General features: G+C 40.3%; 1 protein-coding gene across 6 annotated transcripts in view; it reads left to right on the top strand.

Annotated features, from left to right (window-relative positions):
- mid2 (midline 2) overlaps window positions 1-24,322 on the top strand; it is a 149,939-nt gene that overhangs the window by 113,735 nt on the left and 11,882 nt on the right. For all 6 annotated transcript variants that reach the window (XM_055016620.1, XM_055016618.1, XM_055016621.1 and 3 more), the window contains 5 exons: window positions 590-697; window positions 6,643-6,791; window positions 8,888-9,015; window positions 9,400-9,543; window positions 16,201-16,362. In XM_055016620.1, coding sequence (XP_054872595.1) covers window positions 590-697; window positions 6,643-6,791; window positions 8,888-9,015; window positions 9,400-9,543; window positions 16,201-16,362 — 691 coding nt within the window. The remainder of the gene's footprint in view (window positions 1-589; window positions 698-6,642; window positions 6,792-8,887; window positions 9,016-9,399; window positions 9,544-16,200; window positions 16,363-24,322) is intronic.

Below are 24,322 nucleotides of genomic sequence, written 5' to 3'. Positions count from 1 at the left end.
AAGGAACAGAACATTTCTGACAAATGAATAATGAAATTCAGACTACATTCAACAGTGTGTTGTCTTTTCCTCTCTACCTGCAATGTTCACTAACTGAGGGCCCGAGCAGTTTACCAACTGTATGCATATGTCAAAGTTTTTCCCACACGGATCAGTGTGTGCTTTGCAGCTTAATGATTTATGGTCTTTCCAGTGACACAATTAATGAGTTGGAAATCACTTATCTCTCGTTTTTTTTTCATATCCAGGTGCAGATGTTGCTAGAGGCATATCCACCTCATGTGCAGAATACATAATGAAATGGAAAAATAAATGGCGTGCTCTGTATGTGATAATATGAATCGTCTTTGCTGTCAAATCCAGAAAGCTGACAAAGCTCCTCATAGATAGAGGATGGGAGGAAAAACATGTGTGGCAGATGTATTGTTTCTACTAAGACAAAACAAAGCGTAAAATACAGTTATTGTAATTTAATGTGTTTTTTACAAATATGCAAATTTGTACATGAGTGTGCATACACTTGGGTTTGAAAGTGAGCCTTTGAGAGGTTTTAATTTAACTGTTCACATGTACATGCTTCTGTCTTTAGGTTAACACAGCCATGCATGAAGCTAAGCTGGTGGAAGAGTGTGATGAGTTGGTGGAGATCATCCGCCAGAGAAAGCAGGTCATCGCTGTGAAGATCAAAGAGTCCAAGGTAAAGTATTCCCAGGATGCCTTTAAACTCTTTTTTCAGTCTCCTTTAAGCACTGTCTAGAATATTTAATGAAATTAAGAAGATGGATGGCTTCAGTGAGTAAAAATTACAGATTTTTGGCCATTGAGGGACTGAAAATTATTTAAAACAAAATTTATAGAAAATGTGTAGCAGCTAGTCTTAAAAACTAGTTTCCTGATTGCACATCCAGAAGACATGAAGCAACATTATCTGTCTAGCAATGTTTCTAGTCACTGGATTGATGTTAGTCAGATTTTGTCATAAATCCCTGAGTAAATGATCTGCTAGATCCCAGCTATTTGCTGACTTTGTCAGTCTGCTGAGGAAGTTAGCTTCAGGTTTTTTAGTGTTTCTTTTCTCTGAAAAAACCTCAGCTTTTGCTGGAAATGGTGTTGATAAGAGCAGTGAAGGAGAAACAGGCAGAGCATCGACTCTAAATTCAAAACACCAAGCTGAAAATGGCTAAACAGCTCCATAGATCCTCTGTGTTTTTGTCATTACAAGGAGTCAGTGTGACGTCAGACATATTCATTTTGTTCTGTGATTCTATTTAAAAAATGTTATTATGACAGAAAGGAAATTGTTGAATTCCTGGTAAATTTTGGGATTCATTTTACACCAGCTCGTATTTCAACTACTCACGTTGTCATTTGAAACAGCCAACATGCCCAAATTGCACAGTCCTCCAGGGTTTTCCCACAATAGAATAAATATGAGAGCAGTCGTGGACAGAATATATTTGCAGGGCTACTTAGTTAGTGGTGCAGTTGTTTACCCAAACACACATCACATGAAAGCTTTAGGGGAGATGGAAAACATATCGAAAATGAGGGAAAAGAGAGAGAATGAGCAGCAACAGCCTCTCCTGCATGCAGACTGCCAATCTGAATGTGTGTGGAAAGAATCTGAGATGGCTGGAAAAGACTGTTCAGAGCCTCCTTTTTCTGTTTCAAAGAGAGTTCGGGGGGACTTACTGTACAGACAGCTGTGTGTGCGAGTGTGTACACGTGATGATGTGTGTATATGGGTGGTTGTCCCCTCTTGAACAGCGAGAGCGTCAAGGCCCTCCCAGAGGTGAAGTTTTAAGTGCTTGTGTGGAGCGAAAGAGCTTTGTCGAAACATGAAAGATTTCCAAACTCTGAGCACGAGGACCGAAGTAGGTGTGTGTGCTGGTGTGTTTGCGAGACCGCGAAAGTGTGTCAGAGTGTGTCCTCAGTGATTGGAGACAAAGAGCAAGGCTTGTTCTCCTGAGAGTCTGGCTCTGTAAAAGGCCGTCTCGCTGCAGTGAAATACAGGAGTAAAAAGAAAGCACCTCTAAGACACCAGCGGACCACTTGAGAGGTCAAGGAAGAGGAATGAAATGCACCTTGTGGAAGTCAGATAAATACAGAAGTGCTAAAATTGAGGTTTGAGTGAGAGAGAATAGAGAGAGAGATTGTTAGGGATGTTTCACGCAGCCACGTTGTCAGGAAAAGTCATTTTATACATTTGAACAAAGTAGTGATGCGCTCTCCTGCTGAGGAGAGCAAAGTGTTCAGAAGTGACTCTGCAACAGAATAACAGGATTCTACAGACTGGATGTTGGTGAGCAGAGCTGTGAAAGATGCTCCCATTCTCCCTCCCTCTTTCGCTGCTTTTACCTCCTCCTAACGAGCTGTGTATCTGGAGAAGACGACTCAGCAGTCACGCTTAATCTCTCCCTGCCCAAACAAAACACACATTATTCCCACAGCCCAATGCGTGTTTGTGTGTTATCATACGACTGCCTGCTTTCCACGTCTCTGATGACCGTCGTTCATTCTCATTCGGAAAGCAGCTTCAACTTCTTTAGAGGCTTCAGGATTAAAAACTCAAATTACTTTTTTACCTTTGTTTTACAAACTTATGACTACGTTATTTTTCGCAGGAAAAACTACTGAATTAGATATTTGTTTGAATGCTGAAATCAACCTGTCTTTACATTTACTTGACAAATGCCTTTTGTGATTGTGCAATTTATACGCTTCTCTGTTAGAGGCAATGCACCTGCTATACTCTGACTGGCTTAAGGTGTAATTAAGCATAGATGGTTGGGCATACAAAGCATTTGACTTTGGGAATTTGAGGCTGCCCAAACAAAACACACATTAACCATGCTTGGTTAATTTAATCCAGACTGAGGGAGAAAGAAACAAATCTGCAAAACATTAAATCTTATAGTCTACCAGTAACTCACTGGCTGCGCTGATGCAGATGATTTCAGTGCTGGAGGAGTCAGAATTCATGTCCAAACTGTGGTGACTGACAGCAGGTCATTCTCCATCTTAATCTTCTATGCTTCCTGTATATGTATACAGTATTTATCTGGTCTCACAAAGAAAGACTGCAAATCTATTGCACAGAGACAGGAAGTGGCTTGTGAAGAAATATTCTGGGAATATTACTATGGAATTGTTTTGTCTTTGTTCGCTAAAGATACAAAGACAACTGACTGCAGTTTGAACTGCTTTTGACTGACTGATCTGAGTAAAATCCCTGAACTCACATGCTCAGATGCTTCCATGCTTGCAAATAATTTACAGGTAACAGTTCACACGAAGGCAGCTAGATTTATTAGTAGCCTAACTTAATGAACACGAATTTAAGTCAAATCTACATATCAACTCTTGCTAAATATTAGGATATTGGGATATGTCTTTTTTCCATTTGCTTTCAGACCACAAACAAACCATTTCCAGAGTAAACTTTGATCCTGACCAAGAGTAAAAATCTTGTTTGGGTTCACTTCTAGTATAAAACCTTGTTCCTACAAATTGCACACATGGACCAGAGTTCTTTTTACCTGAACCAAATAAGTTAGATGTGAGAACCGTTAACCAGCTATCTCCACCCGCCTCATCCCCACTCTCACCCAAACGGTGTTCCCCAAGCCTGGTTCTGTCTAAGGTCTCCGCCCCCATTCTAGGGTTTTTTTCGTTCCTTCCCACCGTCACTCATAGGTTACTCCAAGGCAACTTTTGATTGTGAGTTTCTCTGTTCTCTTTGTAATTCTTAAGGTCTGTTCTATGCTGAGCACTGTGAGATGACATACAGGTACATTCTGGTTAGATAGGACAGCAAGAGTACATGTAGTAAGCATGCACACAAACTGAAGAAACTCATTTTAATTTATTTACCCATTGCTCCACTGCTAGATGTTAGCAAGCAAATTATGAAGAGAGTGTGTTTTGCAGACACAAAAAGGAGGAATGGAGACAATTATTTTGTGCAGCCACATGGAACAGCTCACACAAGCAAATCCGAGCACGCAACAGATTTTAGTTTGCTCAACATAAATAATAGTTACTTCCTACATAATGTAATTTGTTTGCTTCCAAATTATTGTTTTGTGCTCACATCCACCTTTGTGCGCTGAGGTAATGTGGTCAGAGAAGACAGGTTTCAGCCTGATATCATAAACCTACTGAGCTCCAAGGAGGGCCACAGAACAAATTATAATACTGATTGGCTGGCTCTACAATATTTAAGCTGTGATTAAAGACTGTTTCATTTCAGCTTTAGATGAGGCAGACTTCACACAAGGTGGGATTCTCTTTCACACACACACACACAGACTGTGCCATATTGTCCATTATTCTGAGGCAGAGGAGTAATCATCTCTAAAATTGCTGTTTGCGGCATATGTTGCCAAATAATAACCTATCCATTAAACACATCTCGCCTCTCCTCTCTTTGCCGTCAACAGCCTGCTCAAATGTCGTTTATAGCAACAACAGATTATGGTGGACTTAGTGGAAGAGCGGCTGAGACGTCAATTGAAAACTCCATTAAGTCTCCCGCTTAGAGAGGCTTCTAAGCGAAGCGGCTTTTCCACCAGTAGAAGGCGAGTGGACATTAGATACTGTTTTGATTCTTTGAGAGCTTTTCATGGCAAGCTCTCAACCAACTGCCACCCAGTGTTTTTTTTTCTTTTTTTATTCTATGCATATTTCAAGCCCTGCGAGCCGAAATGTGCTGCTGAAAATATAAATGAGTAATCCTCCAAGTACACAGATAATTTGAAATGTGTGTACAGACTCCAATCATTATCTGCTACTGATATGATGGTGTTTTCAAACACTGAAGTGACCTAACTTTACGTTTGCTTTTTAAAATTTGCAGGCTTCATTTGATTGTTGTTGCAGAAATGCGCTCCACACTAAAGCTGGAATTTTTTCCTGCAGCTTACCTTTTGTTGACAGTCTCAGGGCTCACAAGCAGCCTGTGTTATTTTCTGTGATGAGTTTCACCAAACTAAGTTCATTCCCAGAATCAGGATATGAGCCGCAGTGGAGATAAATAGATTAATTTCAAATTAGCGCTGAATGGCTTCCTTATGCTCACTCGGAAATGATATTACAGCACACCCACTGACAAATCACAGTGAAAAGGGACTGCACTGCAAAAACGTGGTTGTGCTTGTGTTTGAACCCTGACCTGGCTGACCGTCCTTCCTTTTGAGTCACATCATCGTTATTTGTGATGAAGATGAAGCTAATTAATATGAGCATTTGCAGTCCTAAATCATCTGCTTGCCGCTCGGATTTCAGTTTTGTTCCAGCAGTCTGTGATGAAACATCTGAAACATGCACACCAAGTGTAAGGAGATACAATAGGTGTGCTCACAATGTGTTTACGAAACTAATTCTGGTCCATATCTGTGAATCTTTTTCTCAAGGTTTTGCTCTTTAATAGACAAACACGGACTCATACAGAATGCTGCACCTTATGCTCTGACTGTTATTGTATTAGACAATAATCCACCGTGCTATTAATGTCTGCCCTTCTGTTATGCAACATGATAATAAGGTCAGTGTGGGAATGAAGAGGCCATGAGCTCACTTCAACTCCGGCCTCATGACCAGCACTCTCTCCTCTCCGCTGCATTCTTTGTGTCTTCCTGTCTCTCTGTTTTCCTGTCTGCTCACGCATCCACATCGCTGTGTGTGTGATTTTGCCTCTAGATGGAATGTACAGATTTATTGTTGAGTGTTTTCAACCATCAGACACAAATTGTAAAGTACTTGCATCTGTGGGATATTTACTGAGAGAAAGGGATGCGTTTTTGGCGAGGCTGAGTATGAAATAACATCCATATGCAGAGTTCTTCCATTAAACAACTCCACACACACACACACACACACACACACACACACACACACACACACGCACACACACACGCACACACACACCCTGTAGCGTCCTCCTGCTCGCTGTCTGCAAATTTAGAATAACTGATCAGCGTCCAGCGTATTCAGTATCTGTCCAAGATTCCTACGGAGGATTTTTGCCTGTTTATGTGTTGCTCTTCAGTAGTAATTAAAGCTTAAGCCACCATTACCAATATAATATGACAACTTTTTGGTTTCATCTTGGAGGAATCATGTCACTTAAACAGACTCAGTATTTTTCAGCAATTTGGCGAAGCTTAATTGTATTTTCTGGAAAGTGGATATGTTTGAACATTAGCAACTGTCATCATGATTATCACCTGTATGGACTGCAGTTAGGATGTATTTGGATTTAGAGGGAGTTCTTTTTTTTTCAGAATTTGTGCAGTGGAGAGAACTTGTGTTGCCCTGTGCAGATAGAAGGTTATTTTCATCCACAAAAGATGAACACAAAAGATCAATAACACCGCAGAACTACTTTTGTCTGACTTTTGGAAGTTGGAATGAAAGGCAGTGTTGGGCAAAAAAAAAATCCTGCATAGTCGAAGAATGTGCTGGTTGCATTTGTGAAACTTTTACTAAACCAAATAATATTAAGCTGGTATTGCTGTCTGTGTTCTCACCAATAAATGAAAAATTTAACTAGTTATCCAAACATATCCAAGCATATGAATGGAAATCATGTGTGTCTCATGTACTGCATAGAAACGTGTACTTCCTTTGTGTTTCTTCCAGGTGATGAAACTGCGGAAGTTGGCTCAGCAGATTGCAAACTGTCGCCAGTGTCTGGAGCGCTCCAGTGCCCTCATCACACAGGCCGAACAGAGTTTGAAGGAGAACGACCACGCCCGCTTCCTCCAGACTGCCAGAAATGTAGCAGAAAGGTGGGTGATGTAAAGTATAGACATCCGCACCTCAGCACACACACATTAAGGTAGAAAATGCGGTATAGGTCTGATCAAAAGGTTCTGAGGCAGCGCCTATAAAAATCAAAAACCATACCTGATTGCAATTTGGCTGCCATCACCGTCCAAGTATTCTCCTTGTGCAGCGATACGGCGCTCCCAGCGCTTCTGCAATGCCTGTAACATTCCCTGGAAGACCGGTTATGTAAGCATGTCAAGCACCATCTGCAATGGCCGCCGAATCTCCTAAACTGTGTCAAAACGGGGGATCCTTCAACTTGAATTTCATTTTAGGGAAGAAGAAGAAGTCATAGGGAGCCAACCCCAGAAAGTAGGGAGGATCGAGTGCAATGATGTGATGTTGTGTAATTGCTGCGTAGATGTCGCACTATGACCAGACTTACAGCGTAGTTAGAGCACACGCACACCATTGCCCCACAGCTCAGGTTATTTGCATGTTGAATGTTGTCCTTCAGACATCCCAGGATTCTGCTTTAGAACTTTGCCTTGTCACTTGGACCTCAGCAGACAAATTCTCAGTGATCAGCCACATGAATGTTGAAAGAGAAAAACAAGCTTGATACTAGTACACTCCTGTCCTGATACACATTCTCCCATCTTGGAGATTGTGGGCTTTCAGTTACAGTGCTGTTTCTTCTCCTGATGGTAGCCACAGACCCACATCTTGTCATCAGTGATAATCTTTAATGTGCAGATTGACTCGTGCCAGATGGTCGACTGACGCACAATGTGATGTTTTACTGTTTGCTCGAGTTTGTGTTTCATGGTGAAACTGCACCATTGCAGATCTTTTTAATCACACCACACTCCTGTACATATCCCTCCATCACTGTTAGCAGTAGTGGTGTTGTTAGTTTAATGACATTTCTTGGAAGCGTCTTGGTAGTTGCTGCTCTCTGAATCAAACAGTTTGTCAGTAACAAAGCTGTTTTATTGATCATGCAGCACAGTAGCATCCACACAAGATACATTTTTTGAAAGCATTTCTGAGGCAACAGCCTCAGCAGGACTGTTGTAATTCTTTGTATTAAGAGCAACATAGCATTTACATTGCATGTCACTTCAGTTTATCAATTAAGAATCAAGTTATTCTGGCTTTTCTCTCTGTGTGTCCACTAAATGCAGCTGTGTCATCTTACTGCAGTCTACAAAATAAACCTTATTTTTGATGTATTTGACTTTCTTTGACTTTTGAAATCAAAACCTCTGCCCTACATGATATTCCTTCTATTAGATTTTTGCCTCTGTGAAATCCAGTTGAGGAGCTATTGGTGAAATAAGAGTTATATCAAACGTCTGTAGCTCCTGCAGTCAATGTCAGGCCTCTGTAGAAAAATCGTCTTTCACTAAAGGTTCGGCACTGCAGTTTTTCCTCCTACCTCATTCATTCCTCTGCTTCAGGCCAATAGCTTTTGCTCTGTCTCTTTTACAGACAAAGACCTTTGCAGAAATCTACAGCTAGCGTAGCATCTTTTATTTGGCCCCGGTTCCACCTTTTTTGTTGGATTTTTTTCCCCTGCACCTGGCCGAGCACTTTTTTGATGACTGGTTTCTCTTAACTGAGGAACAAACATCTTAAGGACTCGCGCTGCTCTGTGCTCCGCTGTGCACTGCAGTGTAACCCTGCCAGCTTTACTGATGCTCAAAGCAGAAGTAGGCACAAGTTTCCACTAAGCTGTAGACGGTGGAACAAGTGTGTCACTGTGTGTCTGGTTTGTCTGTGTTTTGACAACACCGAGGTGGCGATTCTGTACTGGGTGGGGCGCAGACACCTTATTGGAAACTATGCATTTTCTTTTTGTATTCTTTCACTACAACTCTTCTATATTTTCTGTCACGTGCTTTTTCTTGGGTCACTGATTACTTCTACCACCCCTCCCCTCTTGTCACCTCACTTCCTCCACTTCTCACTTTCATCCACCTCTTCGTCACCTTTTCTTGCTTCTCCTGTCTTTTCCATTCAACACCTCATGTGACCTTTTGCCCTTCCTCAACACTATACATCTCTACCCTCCTTCTTCTTCCTTCCCCACAATGTCCTGACCGCTCTACAGGGTTGCCATGGCAACGGCCTCCTCCCAGGTACTTATCCCTGACGTCAACTTGAATGAGGCGTTCGACAACTTTGCTCTTGACTTCTCGCGAGAGAAGAAGATTCTGGAAGGACTAGATTACCTAACAGGTAAGTGATGTATACTGTCTGGTCAGTTAATTATGTACAGAACAAAATAGTTCTGTCTTGTAAAGAGTAAATCCTTTTTCATATGTGCTGACACGTAAATACTATACAAGATCTTCTATTCAGTTGTGTTACATACTAGAGAAAATGAATATTTCTGGTACCAGCCAACTAGTCTAAACATACTCTAAATTTTAAGGAGTTTTTTGAAAAACCTTTCCTCTCCTATACTTTAAAAAATTTACTTTAAGGAAATTTAACATGGCATATTATCTATCTACAGATTACATCTATGTTTAATTAAAATGGTTAATAATTAGAGTCATTTGTGCATTTTATTACTCATTTTATTTCACGTTGTCTTCTTCTTTCTTCTTAAACACGTAGCTCCCAACCCGCCATCCATAAGAGACGAGCTGTGCACCGCCTCCCATGACACCATCACTGTTCACTGGACGTCAGAGGACGAGTTCAGCGTCACCTCCTATGAGCTGCAGTACACTATCTACACTGGCCAGACTAATTTCATCAGTGAGTCAAGTGCAAACACACACACCCACACACATATCCACAGGTATGGTAAAACAGAAGATAATATCTGTACTGTACATCACAAGCAGTTAACAGTTTATGTTGACACAATTTGGGATGCATTTCAGCAATAGCCAGGAGCAGTTCTACAATTTATTTATTCAAGATGGGGCCAAAGGGGATCAAATGCTTTGTTGATCTGTGTTTAAATACCTTAAGTTTAGGTTTGTGGTGAAACTGGAACCTGGCTCAAATGTTTGGTTTGTTTTTGAATGTAGAAAGGACTTAGATCCACACTTTCAAAGGACAAACACCTTATTGACACCCATGATATATAACTAAAACTTCTACAAAGCTACCAGCATTTAGGCTTTTAACAAACTTTGGCATATGTGAACTGAACAACCCTTTAAGTCATTTCAAAGCAGTTTTTTTTACAATACACACCTGTGCACAAACCTGGTAGAAGGTGGTTTTATCTGTAGTATTCACCAAAATACAAATTCCCATACACTCATACACAATTTCAATTTCAATTCAATTTTATTTATATAGCGCCAATTACAGTCAAATTGTCTCGAGACGCTTTACAGAACCCATATGCCTGACCCCCAGAGCAAGCCAAAAGGCGACAGTGGCAAGGAAAATACCCTTTTAACAGGGAAAAAAACCTCGAGCAGAACCCAGCTCTAATGTGGGGGGACCCATCCACCTGCTGGCCGGGCGGGTTGAGAGGGACAGAAGAGGTAGAGAGGTAGAGATAGAGGGGTAGAGGTAGAGGGGTAGAGGTAGAGAGGTAGAGATAGAGGGATACAGATAGAGGGGTAGAGATAGAGAGGTGGGGGGGTGGGACACAAGGACCATAAAACACAGCCACACATCTGAAGCATCCAGCATCCAGCTCTGGGACCAGGGACACTCGGAGAAAGGACACAGAAAGAAACAGAGTGAATGTAATGCAATAATGGTATATATAGTAAATACATAGGTAGTTAGAGAAGGGCTCAGTGCATCAAGAGAGGTTCCCCAGCAGCCTAGGCCTATAGCAGCATAACTAGGGGCAAACTAAAGGGACGTCAAGAGGGGAAGTCAGTTGTGCAAATGAAAACACCAGCTCACCCCGTCAGGGTCCCCCAGTCAGCCCTAACTATAAGCTTTGTCGAAAAGGAAGGTTTTAAGCCTGGTCTTAAAAATAGAGCCGAACAAGCCGAAAAGAAGCACAAAGAAACACACCGTCCTCTGTGACCTCTCTGCGGTGACAAAGAAAATTAAAGTACCACAATGCTCTTAATATTCCTCAGTCTTATTTTCTTATCATCAATATTTTATACAAACTGTGTTGCATAACCTAGATTTTTTTGTCCAGCTTTATTCTTTGTTGTCCTCAGCGCTCGTATTTATAGAGAAACGGAGCTGAGTTATCAAGACTGCTCATTATAAAAATAGGACAGACATTACATATTGTAACACAGGGATGCTTCAGATGGATTTACGGTTTTGGAGCTAATTTTTGTTGAAATACTGTGAAAACTCTACAGATTCATACAAAAAATAAAAATTTAAAATCACAGCTGCCATCCAAACCATCCCATTTATTCTTCCATGATGGCCATTTCATTTTTATTCCATGGCTGTTAAAACACTGTGGTTTGATATTTTTTTACAAGCAGATCAAAGTCTGTCAAAATCTGGCTAAACGAGACCACGGTGAAAGTGTTTCGCTCAGTGCTTTTCTTGTTACATATGTAATTAGCAGAGGTGTACCATACAGAGCAGCTGTCAAATTGTAGTTGTTTCTAGGAGAAATGGTTAGATCTCAGAGCAGACTTCAGATTTAACATAACCTAGATGTTGCTGTATATGCAGACTAGTAAATCTGCACAATCAGGTTAAGAGCAAAACATCTTCTTATTCTAAATTCCTTGTTTATACATGCTGCCAAAGAGGCTAAATGGATTTTTGTGCTTTTGTTTTTGAAGAGATTGTAAATTACATCAACTTCTAAGAAAGAACCATATTGTTTTGGAAAACCGATTGATAAACTCACAGTACCATTTAAAAAACACACATGCACAATATTCTTGAATATAAGTGTGTGTATTTGCCAGCTATCTGGCTTTTCTAATCAGCACCACAGCTGATTGGCTATTACTGTATAAATGAAAGGGCGAAAAAAGACCACTGTGGAGGAGGAGACAAACAGGGGAAAAGGTGAAAATCCGAGTGCATAATGGGGACATAGGGGAGGTGAAAATTGCCACTTACCGATATGAGGAGGATGTGATTAATGTACATAATCGTCACCATTTAAGCTTGTATACACACACACACACCTGTGACTCTGCTCTTTTCGTCCCCCTCTTTGATCCTTTCATCATCTCATCTTCTCTCCTCTGTGTAGCCTGACATTTCTCCATCTAACCATGCAACTCAAGTGCCCGAGCCATTTGAAACATCAGGATACATTACAGCTATGATAGACTGAGTGACTCAGATATTCAGCGGAGTCCTCAGAGATTCACAGGAGAAACTGAGAAAGAGAGAAACCCATTTAGCCTGCCATGCCACTTGAGTTTTGTCATAGTATTTTTCTCTAACTTTCCAAGTGGCTAAATGCTCCCACTTTACTGCCTTCCTTTCTCTCTCTTCTTTTCTCGCCTGGCCACATCCTCAGCCTCGGCCCTCTCCCAGGGAATAGAAGTGAGGCGATGGGGTCTCATGAACCCAGCCTTTGCAGGATCATCTGAGCAAAATGGCAGAAAAATAGAATGAGCAAGTGAAACCAAATACCATGAAGAAATGTGAGGTGTGTCACGAAGCCAAAATTGGCTGCAAGTAAAGATGCCTTGTGCTGTAACTGTGTAGCTGCCATCTATGGCCCTTTGAAAGTTGTGTATATATGATGGTATTAACCCATTTGTTACCTGTAAAATCCTGGATTATTCAGTTATATGCTCATAAATATTTGTTTCTCATTTTACTACTTAACCAGATGTTATACTTCTACAACTTCTATTCTACAAGGTAACTGTTTGGTTATGATACTGATGCTTGTAACACCTTCTTGTTGCTGTTCACAGCCTCAAAAGAGGTTGTTAACACTCTTTTGAGGCTGTTAACATTGACTTAAATACTTTTTAGAATATATTTTTGTTAAATAATCACACTTCCAAATCATTTCAACAGTAACACAAAGAGGTAATATTGTGTTGCATGTTGTCAGTCACTTTTTGCTAAATAAATGCATAAATAAACATTTTCAGAACATTAAAATTAATTAAAGATATGTTAGATGGAAAACGTCTCCCATCTGAAACAAAGCAGAGAGCATCTGGCGTCCGTCTCATAGCGTCTTTGTCAGACACTGGAGAGTTCTGTAACAGTCTATTCGTCTACCTTTCATGTTGAAAAATGATGCTGAAGGGGTGTCCAGTGCATTTAAATGTGATGCCAAGGAGTTGTGACCAAGTGAGACTAACCTGGACCCCCATCATCATGTTGTTTTCACACTTATAGTTGTCCAAATTAAATCAGCTTTTAGAGGTGTATGTGGATTTTGTACATGTGGACACAACCAGGATAGCTGCTTAGTGAGAAAACTGTAAAAAGAAACTATATAAACCAAAATGTGAAACAGTTTTTTTCATAGAAAACCTTAAATTAAGTTAAAATAATGTGACAGTTTGAATTTGCAAAACAAGAACTGCATCCTCCAATTTGTCAGACAGTTTAACTGGTTCCATACACATCGCTATTTCTGCACTGCTCAGCTGAAATAATTGTAACGTATCTCTATGTGGACTAATAAAACTCTGTACCGCTGCTTCCACCTCCACATGACAACCTTTTTTTTCAGTTCCTTTCTCTAAATGGGCAATATCTGCCTGCTGTCTCTTCCTGCCACCTGCCTTCAATGTGTACTCCTAAACACTGGCCTGTGGTGACAAATGAATACGATTATCACAGGTGTGGAGCAGGATGGCAGCGAGCGTTAGGTTAGCCCCAGAGGTTGGTAAAAATCTCTCTGTGTGCATCTCCACAGAGAGTTTATTACAGCATTAGCAGGATCAATCTTAGAGGTGATGCGGGATGAAATGATGATTAGGTTTCAGGCACTGCAGACGACCAATCAGCTTGTCTGAGGTACTAAGAAATGTGCACACACACACACACACACACACATGCACACACACTCTGCTCCTCCATAAGAAATGAATGGATTTTTACACACATGCATGCACACAGACACTGTCACCATTAACGCTATATTGCATCATCAAAGACAAACCCTCTTCCATTCCCAGGATGCCTTGTGTTGCTGTTCCTTTCTCATCTGTCCGCTTCTGAGTCATAGCAAGACACACACTTACGGCACATATGCATACACACACAAACACACACTTGATGTCTGGATGCATAACACAAGCTGATCTATTTCCTCTCTGTTTCCCTTTTCTTTCTCTTTCTCAATAGCACATTCACTTACTCCTCCACCGCACTTTGAAGTCACAGTGCTCTCCAAAGCAGCACAGCTTGTGTCAGAAAGACCCTTTTCAGTGGCAAAAGTAGGAATAGCATATTGCTGTGTACTGACCTAATTTGATTTAGCAAAAATGGAGAGGTGCTATGAAGATCAAAAGCTTTAAAAGTGGAAAGCAGCGTGAAGCCCTTCTCCTTCATCTTTTCTCTGTATCTCTTTTTTTCCAAAGCCCACGTAACATTGTAGCCTCCCTAATTTCTACAGGATGCCGCTAAAACGATAGGTGGGTGGCATAAATTTCAAACAGCAAGGGACAGCTGTCACAGTAGAACAACAGTCTTGCTTTTTTTTTGTGAAGGAAAATGATGATAGGACTTTATTGTTGACAGAGTCTTTGTATTTGTGAGTCCAGGCTGAGATAAAGTGCATTTGCATACGAAGTGGATCATGTGTGCAAGGTGTAAAGACGCTTCTATCACGCTTACTCACTTTTCCTTCCTCTCTTATCTTAAAAGGTGATGAAACCCCCTTCATGTGTTTTTCTTGTGTAAAAATGTAGCCCTCACTCCAACTTTAAGTCGCCTCCCCTCATTCATTCTTAAAGCCGCCTCACTTTTAAAGGCCTTGTTTGCGTCCTGTGAAGTATTTATATTTACAATCAGACTCTCTGCTATTACTTATGCATGCTGCTACCATCTCGCTCAATAATTCACAACGCATCCTCACTAGAAGGGACAAGGTAAGCATGGCCCTGAGAGCTCTCTCTCCCTTTCAGGGTTTCCATTTCCCTGCAATTCTGCAGGGGAGTAGAGCGATGAGACGACGTTCGGCATTGTTATTCTACTTTCAAGTCTGCAAACATTAACCTCAGCTGTACTACTACTAAACAAGATGCTTTGTTTGTATTGGCAAAGCTTGATTTGAATGCGTTGTGAATTTTTCCTAGTGTAGCCATCAGTAGCTCTTACAGAGCCGGCTCTAAAATATTTGCTTTTAAAACCCAGTTTCTGTCAGGTTTCCAGCTGACGCGTCATGGCGCTGTAACTCATACTGTTAGTGAAGCTCAAGGCGTAACTATTAGTGTTAGTAATGACTCATTTATATTCATCTGTGCTCTTCAACAAATTATTTGCTTAGAGATGCTCTGTAATCTAATGCTAAGAGTTATTGATTGATTTCCTCAGCTGTCCTAATGCTAATAAATTCTGTGCAAAAGCCAGCATGACACTTCCAGTGGATGATTTCACACCATGTTTGTTATTTCACACATCAAGCAAAAGTGCAGTTGAACCAAACTTAGCTCGTCTTGCAGCATCTGTTTGAACTAAACAATCATCCTCCCCACAAGCTTCCACCATAGCCCTGCCATCTTTAATGCAATCCTCTCACCCTGTGTTGAATGGCGTGTATTTCAGCTTTAGAAATCAGAAAACTTTGCTTCTCAAAAGGCTCGTGGTGATAGAGTAGTGGGTCAGGTAAAGTGCAGACAGCCATGCTGTAAATGTATAAATTCATTCCCATTATTTCACACAACAGTAGAGGCCAAAGAGGCCTTGACCCTGAGCTGGGATTTCCTTTTTATCCTTCAGAGTCAGCTACATTTCACAGACTGAAAAGACTGTGTTAAGAAGCAGGTGACTTCAGAGTGAGCATTACTAACCCTCTACTGCAAGCTGCTCAGAATCAAATCCCCCACTAACTGGGGTCATGTTGGTATTGCCCATGTTTCCATACATTTGAACATTAAAGGCGATCACAGTCTTTTGCCCCAAGGCGCTCACTTCAGAGAGTTTCTTGTCATATTGCGAGTACCTTGTTGGTAATGGCTTATAGTTTCAGCTTAGTGAACACACAATATTGCCTCAGGGGAGCCTGTCATGATAAACCTGATGGGAAGGTAATGGGATGGATCAGTATGTACACATAAATGTTGCATAACATCAAGAGCCGTGTGGTCTCCGAGCTTCTTATTGTGTGATGACTCACTCGAGGTTGCGAGGAAAAATAACACTCTGCTCTGGTCGGATTTGGTGGTGGTGGGGATTTTATTTTCCTCTTTTGAACATCACTAAAAAAAGACTCTCAGCAGGATGCACTGTAGCTCTGCTTACCCTGAAAGCCTCCACAGAACCTTGTTACTCATGCTATGTGTGTGTTTGTTTGTGTGGCTCTGCCAGGTTTGTACAACTCTGCAGACAGCTGGATGATCGTACCGAACATCAAGCAGAACCACTACACGGTGCACGGCTTGCAGAGTGGCACCCGTTATATCTTCTTTGTCAAGGCTATCAACCAGGCAGGAAGCCGCAACAGTGAGCCGGCCCGCCTCAAAACCAACAGTAAGTGAAAGCACATGTGACATCTGCCAGCTTTTCTATGAATATTTACGGGCCTTGTTAATTTTGTTTTTGATGTTTATTACAAGACAAAGTTTTCTTCTGTCTGTAGCAGTTTTACAACATAACTTATAGGCTGACTACTCAGAGCTTTTCCCAGAGGGTTGTCTTTGATTTATTAATGAGAGATATGGAGCAGATTTAGAACTCATTTAGATTAGATTCTGATTCGCAGTAGTAACATTTATGCATTACTTTAGGTTTCCAGTTTGTTACATTTTCTGTCCAGAAGATGTATGTGAAAGGAGGAGCCTGTGACAGTGCCTGCAGTCCTTGAAATATTTCTTTCAAAAACATTTCATTCCCTGTTTCATAAGAGCTTCACTGAATAATTTTAGTCTAAGAGTATGAGCACTTTTTGAAAATGGATCATATTGCACCATTTCTTTTCAGGTATGTTCTTGGAAGGTGGTTGTCGTCCTCCACTGATGTATAGAATCAAGAAGCTGCTGATTTCACAGCTGCATCTTAAATGACAAAAACATAAATTGGATATACAAGCAGTTTCCTTTTAAAGGCATATAAAAGCAAGATACTAAATAACTAAAAGCTGCCAAAATGCTGCTGTGAATAAAATTATTACTAACAAGTTAAGATATATGTTGAGTAGAGTGTTACAAGAATTTTGTAACACTGAAGATGGCGACTCTATGACACGTCTCACCGCTCCCCGTAAAAACGTGGCTTTATAACAGTCGAACTGCAAAACGTCAAATTAATCGAGTTGCTGCTGGTTATTCTATGGATGCGGTTTTAATGTTAGAGTGACAATTTCAATTTTGACTCTCCGCCTGTTCATTCACATGTCAATGTCTTGTTAGCCTAAAATAATTGTCTGGGGGGACGTGCCAAGATGGGTGCTGAGTGACAAGACTTGCCTGTATGGACTTTAAGTATCACAGGACTTTTGTTCGTACATCACAGATAGAAGCAGAATGTTTGTTTAGATCTTGTTTCATCATTAATGTCACTTTTTTTTATAATAATAATATCTGTATTTGTATAGAACTTAAAAAAATATATTAAGAATTGTTACAAATTATACAAATTACATAAATACAGAATGGAAATCCCAAATATGCAATATGAACAAGAGTAAATAGTAATATTAAGTGTACATTTTTTTTGCACAGTACATTTAAGACAAGTGTCAAGAACCTTATGCTAAAAAAAAGATTATGATTGACGTTACAAAAGTAACTTAATAATTTTAAATATTGGTAATGTGACTTTATTGTTTTTTTATGGTGTCATTTTACCTGATTCATTTACATGATAGGAATTAAAACCCTACAAAAATTATATTAAATCCTACTTCATCAGCCTATAGTACATAGAGTATTAAGGCGGACACCCTAGTGTTATTAATTATGGAGAATAACCTATCTAACTTTTAAGCCACAGTACACTGAGTTTGATGATAACACATGCTTTAACCCCCTCTGTGAGTATGTATAAGGCCTCATGTTAAATTAACTTTTTTTAAGTCTTTTTGCATGTACAACTGATGTGCTATGTCTTCCTTCTACTAGCAGCAAAGGCTGGTAGCATAGCCAAAATTATCTGTAGTTTGCATCACATGGTTAATTTAAAACGTGCTAGTAGCAAAATTCAGTCCACAGTGCGTAAGAGAGCTTGTCATTACATATTTTACTCTCTTCCACACCTGTCAGCTTACAGTGAGTTCAGCAGCGGCTCCACTTTTATTTGTACCCCTGCAGATGTTGCAGGGATTAAACCTGCAGCACACCAAACACTCGCACCTCTGTCACTCGTCTTTTAGAGAACTGCAGGCTGTTTGCCCCCTTTTATCGGTTGCTGTTTTTTTGCTGTTTGTTTTGTTTTTGCTTTTTTTTCTGTGAATACACCCCTACATCTTTTTTCTCAGTGAAAGTCTCCACACTGGGGAAGCTGTCTTTTTGGCATCTTCTCTTCTTATTTCTACTTTTAAGGTTCCTAGCGCAAACAAAGAAATTGTTTTGTGGTGCACGTCAATTAGGTTACTTTTTTTTCCACTTTGAAAAGATTATGTTTAATCATCATCCTCTCTACCTGCCTCTTCTTTTTTGGTTTCTTTCCTCCCAATTTCTCCCTCAAGTTGGATTTTCTGCTGCACAATCTTGTCCTAGTCTTGAGCTCTGAGTTTTCTCTGATATGCTTCCCCTTCTCTGCAGTACACAGTAAATAATAAAGGAAATAAGCGACACAAAGTAAAGGTGAATAAGATGTGAGCAAATAAACAAATTAACTGCATGAAACCAATGATGCTGGTCGCTGCATGTTCAGTTCAGAGGCAAGTCAGAAAGCATACTCTTAAAATGCTAACAAACCCACAGATGATTAAAAAAGGTGATGCATTTAGATATACATTTTAAAAGAGTAAAAGGGAGATGATGTGACTGTACACATCATCCACGGTCTGCTTTGTGAAAACATTCCCTGGGCTCAGCTGTGGCACATAATGAGTTAAAACCTCAGCGATGTAGCTAATTTAGGATGTGCCCCAGGGGGGCTCAATAAAATTTTAAAATCAGTCTTAAATTGCTGCAGTAGTGCAGTGGAGCTAAAATGGACTTGATATGCCAACTCCTCTTAGCTTCTGTCAGGAGTCTCACTGTGGCATTTAGGATTAACTGCAATCTGGATACACTCAGCAGTTAAAATAGGTATGTGGGAAACTGTCATAGTCAAGGGATGATCTCACTCTGGTTCTCACTCACCGCTTGTTAGCACATCATATAGGGGACAAGGGCAGAGACAGAGTGAGGCATTCAACCAGCAGGGGGCCCAAATAGTTTTGCATACATTTCATTTTTAAAGTTTTAAACTTTTGTATTGCTGTTTTTTTATATTGAGTCATCATCATCTACAAAAATAATGATCAGATCTGTAATTTTTGGCTTCAAGTCATAAGATAAAGCCTGCACAAAAAGAAATACAGCTGTAAACTAACAAACTAAACTGCTTTTGCCTGCATAATAACTGCTATAGAGCTAATGTAATAATTTATGCTACATTTGAACAAACCATTGTCTGGATACAGATGAGTGAAAACCAGCATTTTTTTAACAGTGCTTTTTTTCAGTGTGAGACGAAAAAGCAAGACTGTGGTGATGCATCATCTACATCATTTACAATCTATTTGCTGTAATTATTACAAAAATGTTTCAAATGCTAATGTGAAAATAATGTGACAGCCTGATAGGAGCTACTCATAGTGAGAATTATCACTCACATATCAGTGAAATCTGCAACTTCTTTCCAATTACTGACTGTCTGGCAAACAGTGACACATTTACTCGCTTATTCCCATGAGTTGGTGGAGAACAGAAACGGGGGTAAATATTGAACATACATTCGCCAGACATAACATATATAACTCCAAGTAAATGACAGTGTTGCCCTGTAGCTGATGGATGTGTCATTTTACAGCATGCGTGGTAACAAGTTTGACATATCAGTTAAAAATGTGATGTTAATGTTGTGTTCAAAGCTTGACTCTGCTCCCATCATGTGGACAAAAAGTCGGTGACTGCAGGTTTAAAAGACAAGCTTAATGTGCTTTATGCTATATTTGTTCAAATTTGATTAAACATTAGAATCTGCTGGTGTCACACAGTTGATGTTTATCTGATTAAGGATCAGTTTAGTAAAGTAAGAAATCTGCTGTGATCTCCTGAAATACGTTAAAGTGGAATGTAGCTCTAAGCTAAGAGGACACACAGGCATACTTCACACTTTGTTCCTTTTTTGTTAGTCAGTTTAATATATTTTTATAGTTAGTGCTGATAAGGGGGTTGTAGAAAGGGCTACCCCTCTCCAGCAGTACACCTGTTCTTCCACTGTATGTGATGCTGCCATCTGGTACTTTGAAGTGAACCCTTCATCCATTAACTTTTGCCAAGACCCACTTTTGTTGGGTTTATCTCTGCATTCAGTACAGTTTAATTGAGCTTTATTGTCAGGACATAAACAATACTCATGCTGCCAAAGATGATTATACACAGTTTAAAGAAATTACAATATTTCTTTCTTTTTTTTTGCACTTTAACTACAGCAATGCATAAAAGTAGCAGTGATGTAGACATGCAAGCAAAAAACTAGTTACTTACATCACATAATATGCAGAAGCACATCTGACAAGTACGTAGTCTGACTTTTTCAGAAAGTTCTGCTACATCTCCTTTTTTATCAAGGGTGCTTTTCTTTCATTTTACACCAAAAGCTTAACAAAGGAAATGTGGTGAATGTATGTACAGTGGACATTAAAAATGACATAGCTTGTGAATTTTATCCTTTCAAGCGTTAATCCAGTCCGATTATTCCAGTAAATTGATGCCATAAACTTTTGTTTATGGCATCAAAACGTTAGTTTTTGTTTTGGTTTTTTTTTTTTGCTGGGTAGGTCTTCTGTGGGTCAGACGAGGAAGAACCTGGGTTGCCAATGAAATCACAGTGACAGATGACCTCCTTAAACAGCATTCATTTTTGACAGTTTAGTGTATATGTATGTGCAGTACCAATGTGCCAAGCTTAAAGGGAATGCTACCTGTCCCTCTCCCCTCCACACTCCCACTCTGTCATCACTCCTCTGGCAGCCTGAGCTGTCAGGGGGGAAAACTTGTCCACCCACAGCCAGCAATGGAAGGTTTTGCCTGTGATTGGCAACCAGCATTTCTCTCTGCTGTAATGGCTTAGACAAGCCATCAAAATAACACAAAAAAAACCAAAAACAACGCTCAATATTTTTATCCCCAATTGAGGTTTTGTGCTTTTCATTATGGCACCTGCACCTTGTGTGTTTGTCAGATTCTTCTTATGTCTTTGTCTCTCATTCTTTCCCTCATCTCTTCTCTCCCACCCTTTTCCTCCCTCTTTTTTGTCAGAAGAATTGGTATTCAGATTAAAGCGCCTCACTCATCTATTCTGGTGAGGGCGAGTAGTGTTTTGGATTAAAAATGGGTCACAACAAAAGTGATCGCAAATATCTCACTTTGGCGGGCTCATTAGGTTGTTCCTCTTGACTCTGCTGCTCTATCAGCTCTAGTAGCAAGCTTTTGAGCTGAGAACTACAAGTTTCTTGCCTTGCACTTTAAGCCGCTCTTTCTGTCTGTGGCTCGATTGAAAGGTTTTGCTGTCTCATTTTTTTAAAGATGAGAGGCTCTGGGGGCTTTTAGCCTAAGCTCATCATACTTTAGACAGAGAGCAGCAAAGCAAAGAACGCTGTGACATGTAGCACTGCTAGATACTGGAAAGCCATGTGTCACAATCCTGTCTTTTCATAGAGAGTAACTCTTAAGTACATCCAAAATAATGCACTATCTATGTGGAAGATACATGTGACTGCAGCTAACTGTGTCAGCATGGCATCATTAAAGTATTGGGGGGCATTTTTCAGCTGTATAGTGTAAATTAGGGTGGCACAGTGGTGCAATGTTTTGCACTGTTGCTTCACAGCAGGAAGGTTCTGGGTTTGGGCCTGATCAGGCTTCCTCTCACTGTCTAAATACATGCATAGCAGTTTAGTTAGTAACTCTAGATTGGCCATAGGTATGAGCTGATGGTGCCTGTTTGTCATGTCTTTGTGTTAGCCTTGTTATGGACTGGTAACCTGTCCTGGGTTTAACAAGCTCTCTGTGACCCTCTAAAATAAAGCTGCTAAAGCTAATGGATGGCCAAATGGATTGATAATGTAAATTACTGCGCTGGAAATTCTAAACATGCAACTAAAACTGACTAAATCTTCAGAGTTTTCTTTGTAATCACAGGTGTTAACAGAATAACTTTCCTCAGAATAAAATTCCTCAGAGGATACAATTTGCAATCTAATGCAATGCACTGAACGCGCTGAAGTTTATTCAGGTGTCTGAAGTAATATATTACATCAAGTATCATCATCAGTACTAAAAGATGCTTTATGGGAACTGCTTGAGTTCAAGTGCAGTAAAGGATTTTGACACAAGCTTGATGTTTTCTCCAGGACTTGAGGCGTAGTTTAAGTCTGTTCTTTTATGAAATGTCTTATCATGGCCTCAAACCCTCCATGTTCCTCCTTTATGTCCTTCTCTAACCCCTCTCTTGGCACGCTGTCCTCTGTTACCCCTGGCTATGGCATATGATCTCTTCGTCTGGTGCCCTTTTTTCAGTCTTTATGCCATCTGTCAATTCATCCCAGAGATAGTGCACCTTTTGGTCTCAGCAGACAGCCGTATTAGCCCACAAGACCTTGAAAATTGGTTTAAAAGCGTTCTCCTTATCAAAGGGTGCCCGAACAACACACAGTATTTAAGAAGTAATGAAAAATGAAAGTGTATGATGAAGATTTGTCATGGTGCCGGGACACATTTAGGGAGAACTCCACCAACTTTACACATCAGAGTGATCTGAAAAGACCTGAAAAATATCTGGAGGTTTGGAGTGGAGTTGCTTTAGACATTTGGATCCTTTTTGTTTTAAGCAGTCCATTGTAAGTACAATGTTAAGATGGTGGAGTGTTTGTGTCTCATGCGATTCAGTTGGGTTGATTGAGACAACATTTAAAATCATGTCTTAGAGCTTTCACAGGCTTTTTAGGTCGCCCAAGTGGAACCACCCGTTGAACTCCTGAGTGTCTGAAAGTGAACAGTGGCACTAATGCTGTGGTGGATGGAGATATCACTGTGCTGTTAGATGCTCATATCCAACATGTGAAGTAACTCGCAGCTTCCTGAAAAACATATGAATTAAGAATGTCAAAGAAGAAAGCGGTTAAGAAGAGAGAGAATGTGTACATGCATGTGTGCATGTGTGTGCCCTTTTATTGCTATGACAACACTTCTGCATTTACCTCGAAGCCAACTGTGACCAGGTCTCTACACGGCTGTCTTCAAAAACGAATGGGGGCAACCTACAGAGTATGAAAGTGGATGAGAAGTGATGGATTGAGAGTGAGAAAGGGAGAGTGTGGAGCGAATAGAGGACACCAAATAGCTCTTTGCAGGGATGAGTGTCTGCAGACGTGAGCGCCCTCAGTCCACTGCTTTTTAGCCATTAATACAGTCCAGGGTTAGCAGCAGTCCACACGCATGCACAAAATGCCATTGTGCAAGTCCGGTTACAATTCAGATTTCCGCAACATGCAAGAAGTGGTCCTAAAACAAGCAAAGAGTAAGCAATTTTAAAAAATCAAAGACAAACTAAAAGAATTTGTTTTCTGCAAAAACAAAAATCGTGGACTATCTTATTAAATTATCCAGGCTTTTTAACACTGAAAAAGCTGGTTGACCACATATTAAGCATTATATTTGTGTTTAAAGCACTATATTTTATTCATTCGTAAGCGTGAAATTGAATTAGGCTTGCATCTGAGTTCGGTCACAACTTATTAGAGTGGTGGCTGACAGAACAAGAACCCACATTAATCCAGACAACCTTTATGAGACTGTGGCCTGTTTATGCTTGTGAATTGGATGCCTGTCTCCATAATGAGTTCGTAGCAACACTAAACAAAGCTGCAGATGAAGCAGGAAACTGTTAATTGAGGGCAGAGAAACAGATTCAGATTTAGAGTGAGTGGTACCTGCAGGCTGAGCAGATTGGTCTTACTGTATTATCATGCAGTGTCTTTATGATTCTGTGGTGTCTCTGCTCTGAGCTTAGTAGTATTCCACACTGCAGGCCACAGACTGTCAGGTCTGATCAGAGAAAGCAGGCTGCACTGTTCCGAGTGTCTGATTTGATTGCCGGTGCAGGTGGAAGTCAACTACAAGAAGTGATTTCCTCGGCTACAAATTCAGCACTTGTGCCCAGACCATGAGTAGCCTTTTTTTTTTTTTAAGTCGAAAGTCTCTGTGAAGGCTGTTGATGTAAAATATTCTTTCACTTTCTCCGTGTGCTCTGAAAGTAGATTTCAATAGGGCTGGTT

The sequence above is a fragment of the Amphiprion ocellaris genome, chromosome 13 (genome assembly GCF_022539595.1).
Source record: "Amphiprion ocellaris isolate individual 3 ecotype Okinawa chromosome 13, ASM2253959v1, whole genome shotgun sequence".
Taxonomy (NCBI): Eukaryota; Metazoa; Chordata; class Actinopteri; family Pomacentridae; genus Amphiprion; species Amphiprion ocellaris.
This window is presented reverse-complemented; position numbering and strand designations above follow the sequence as displayed.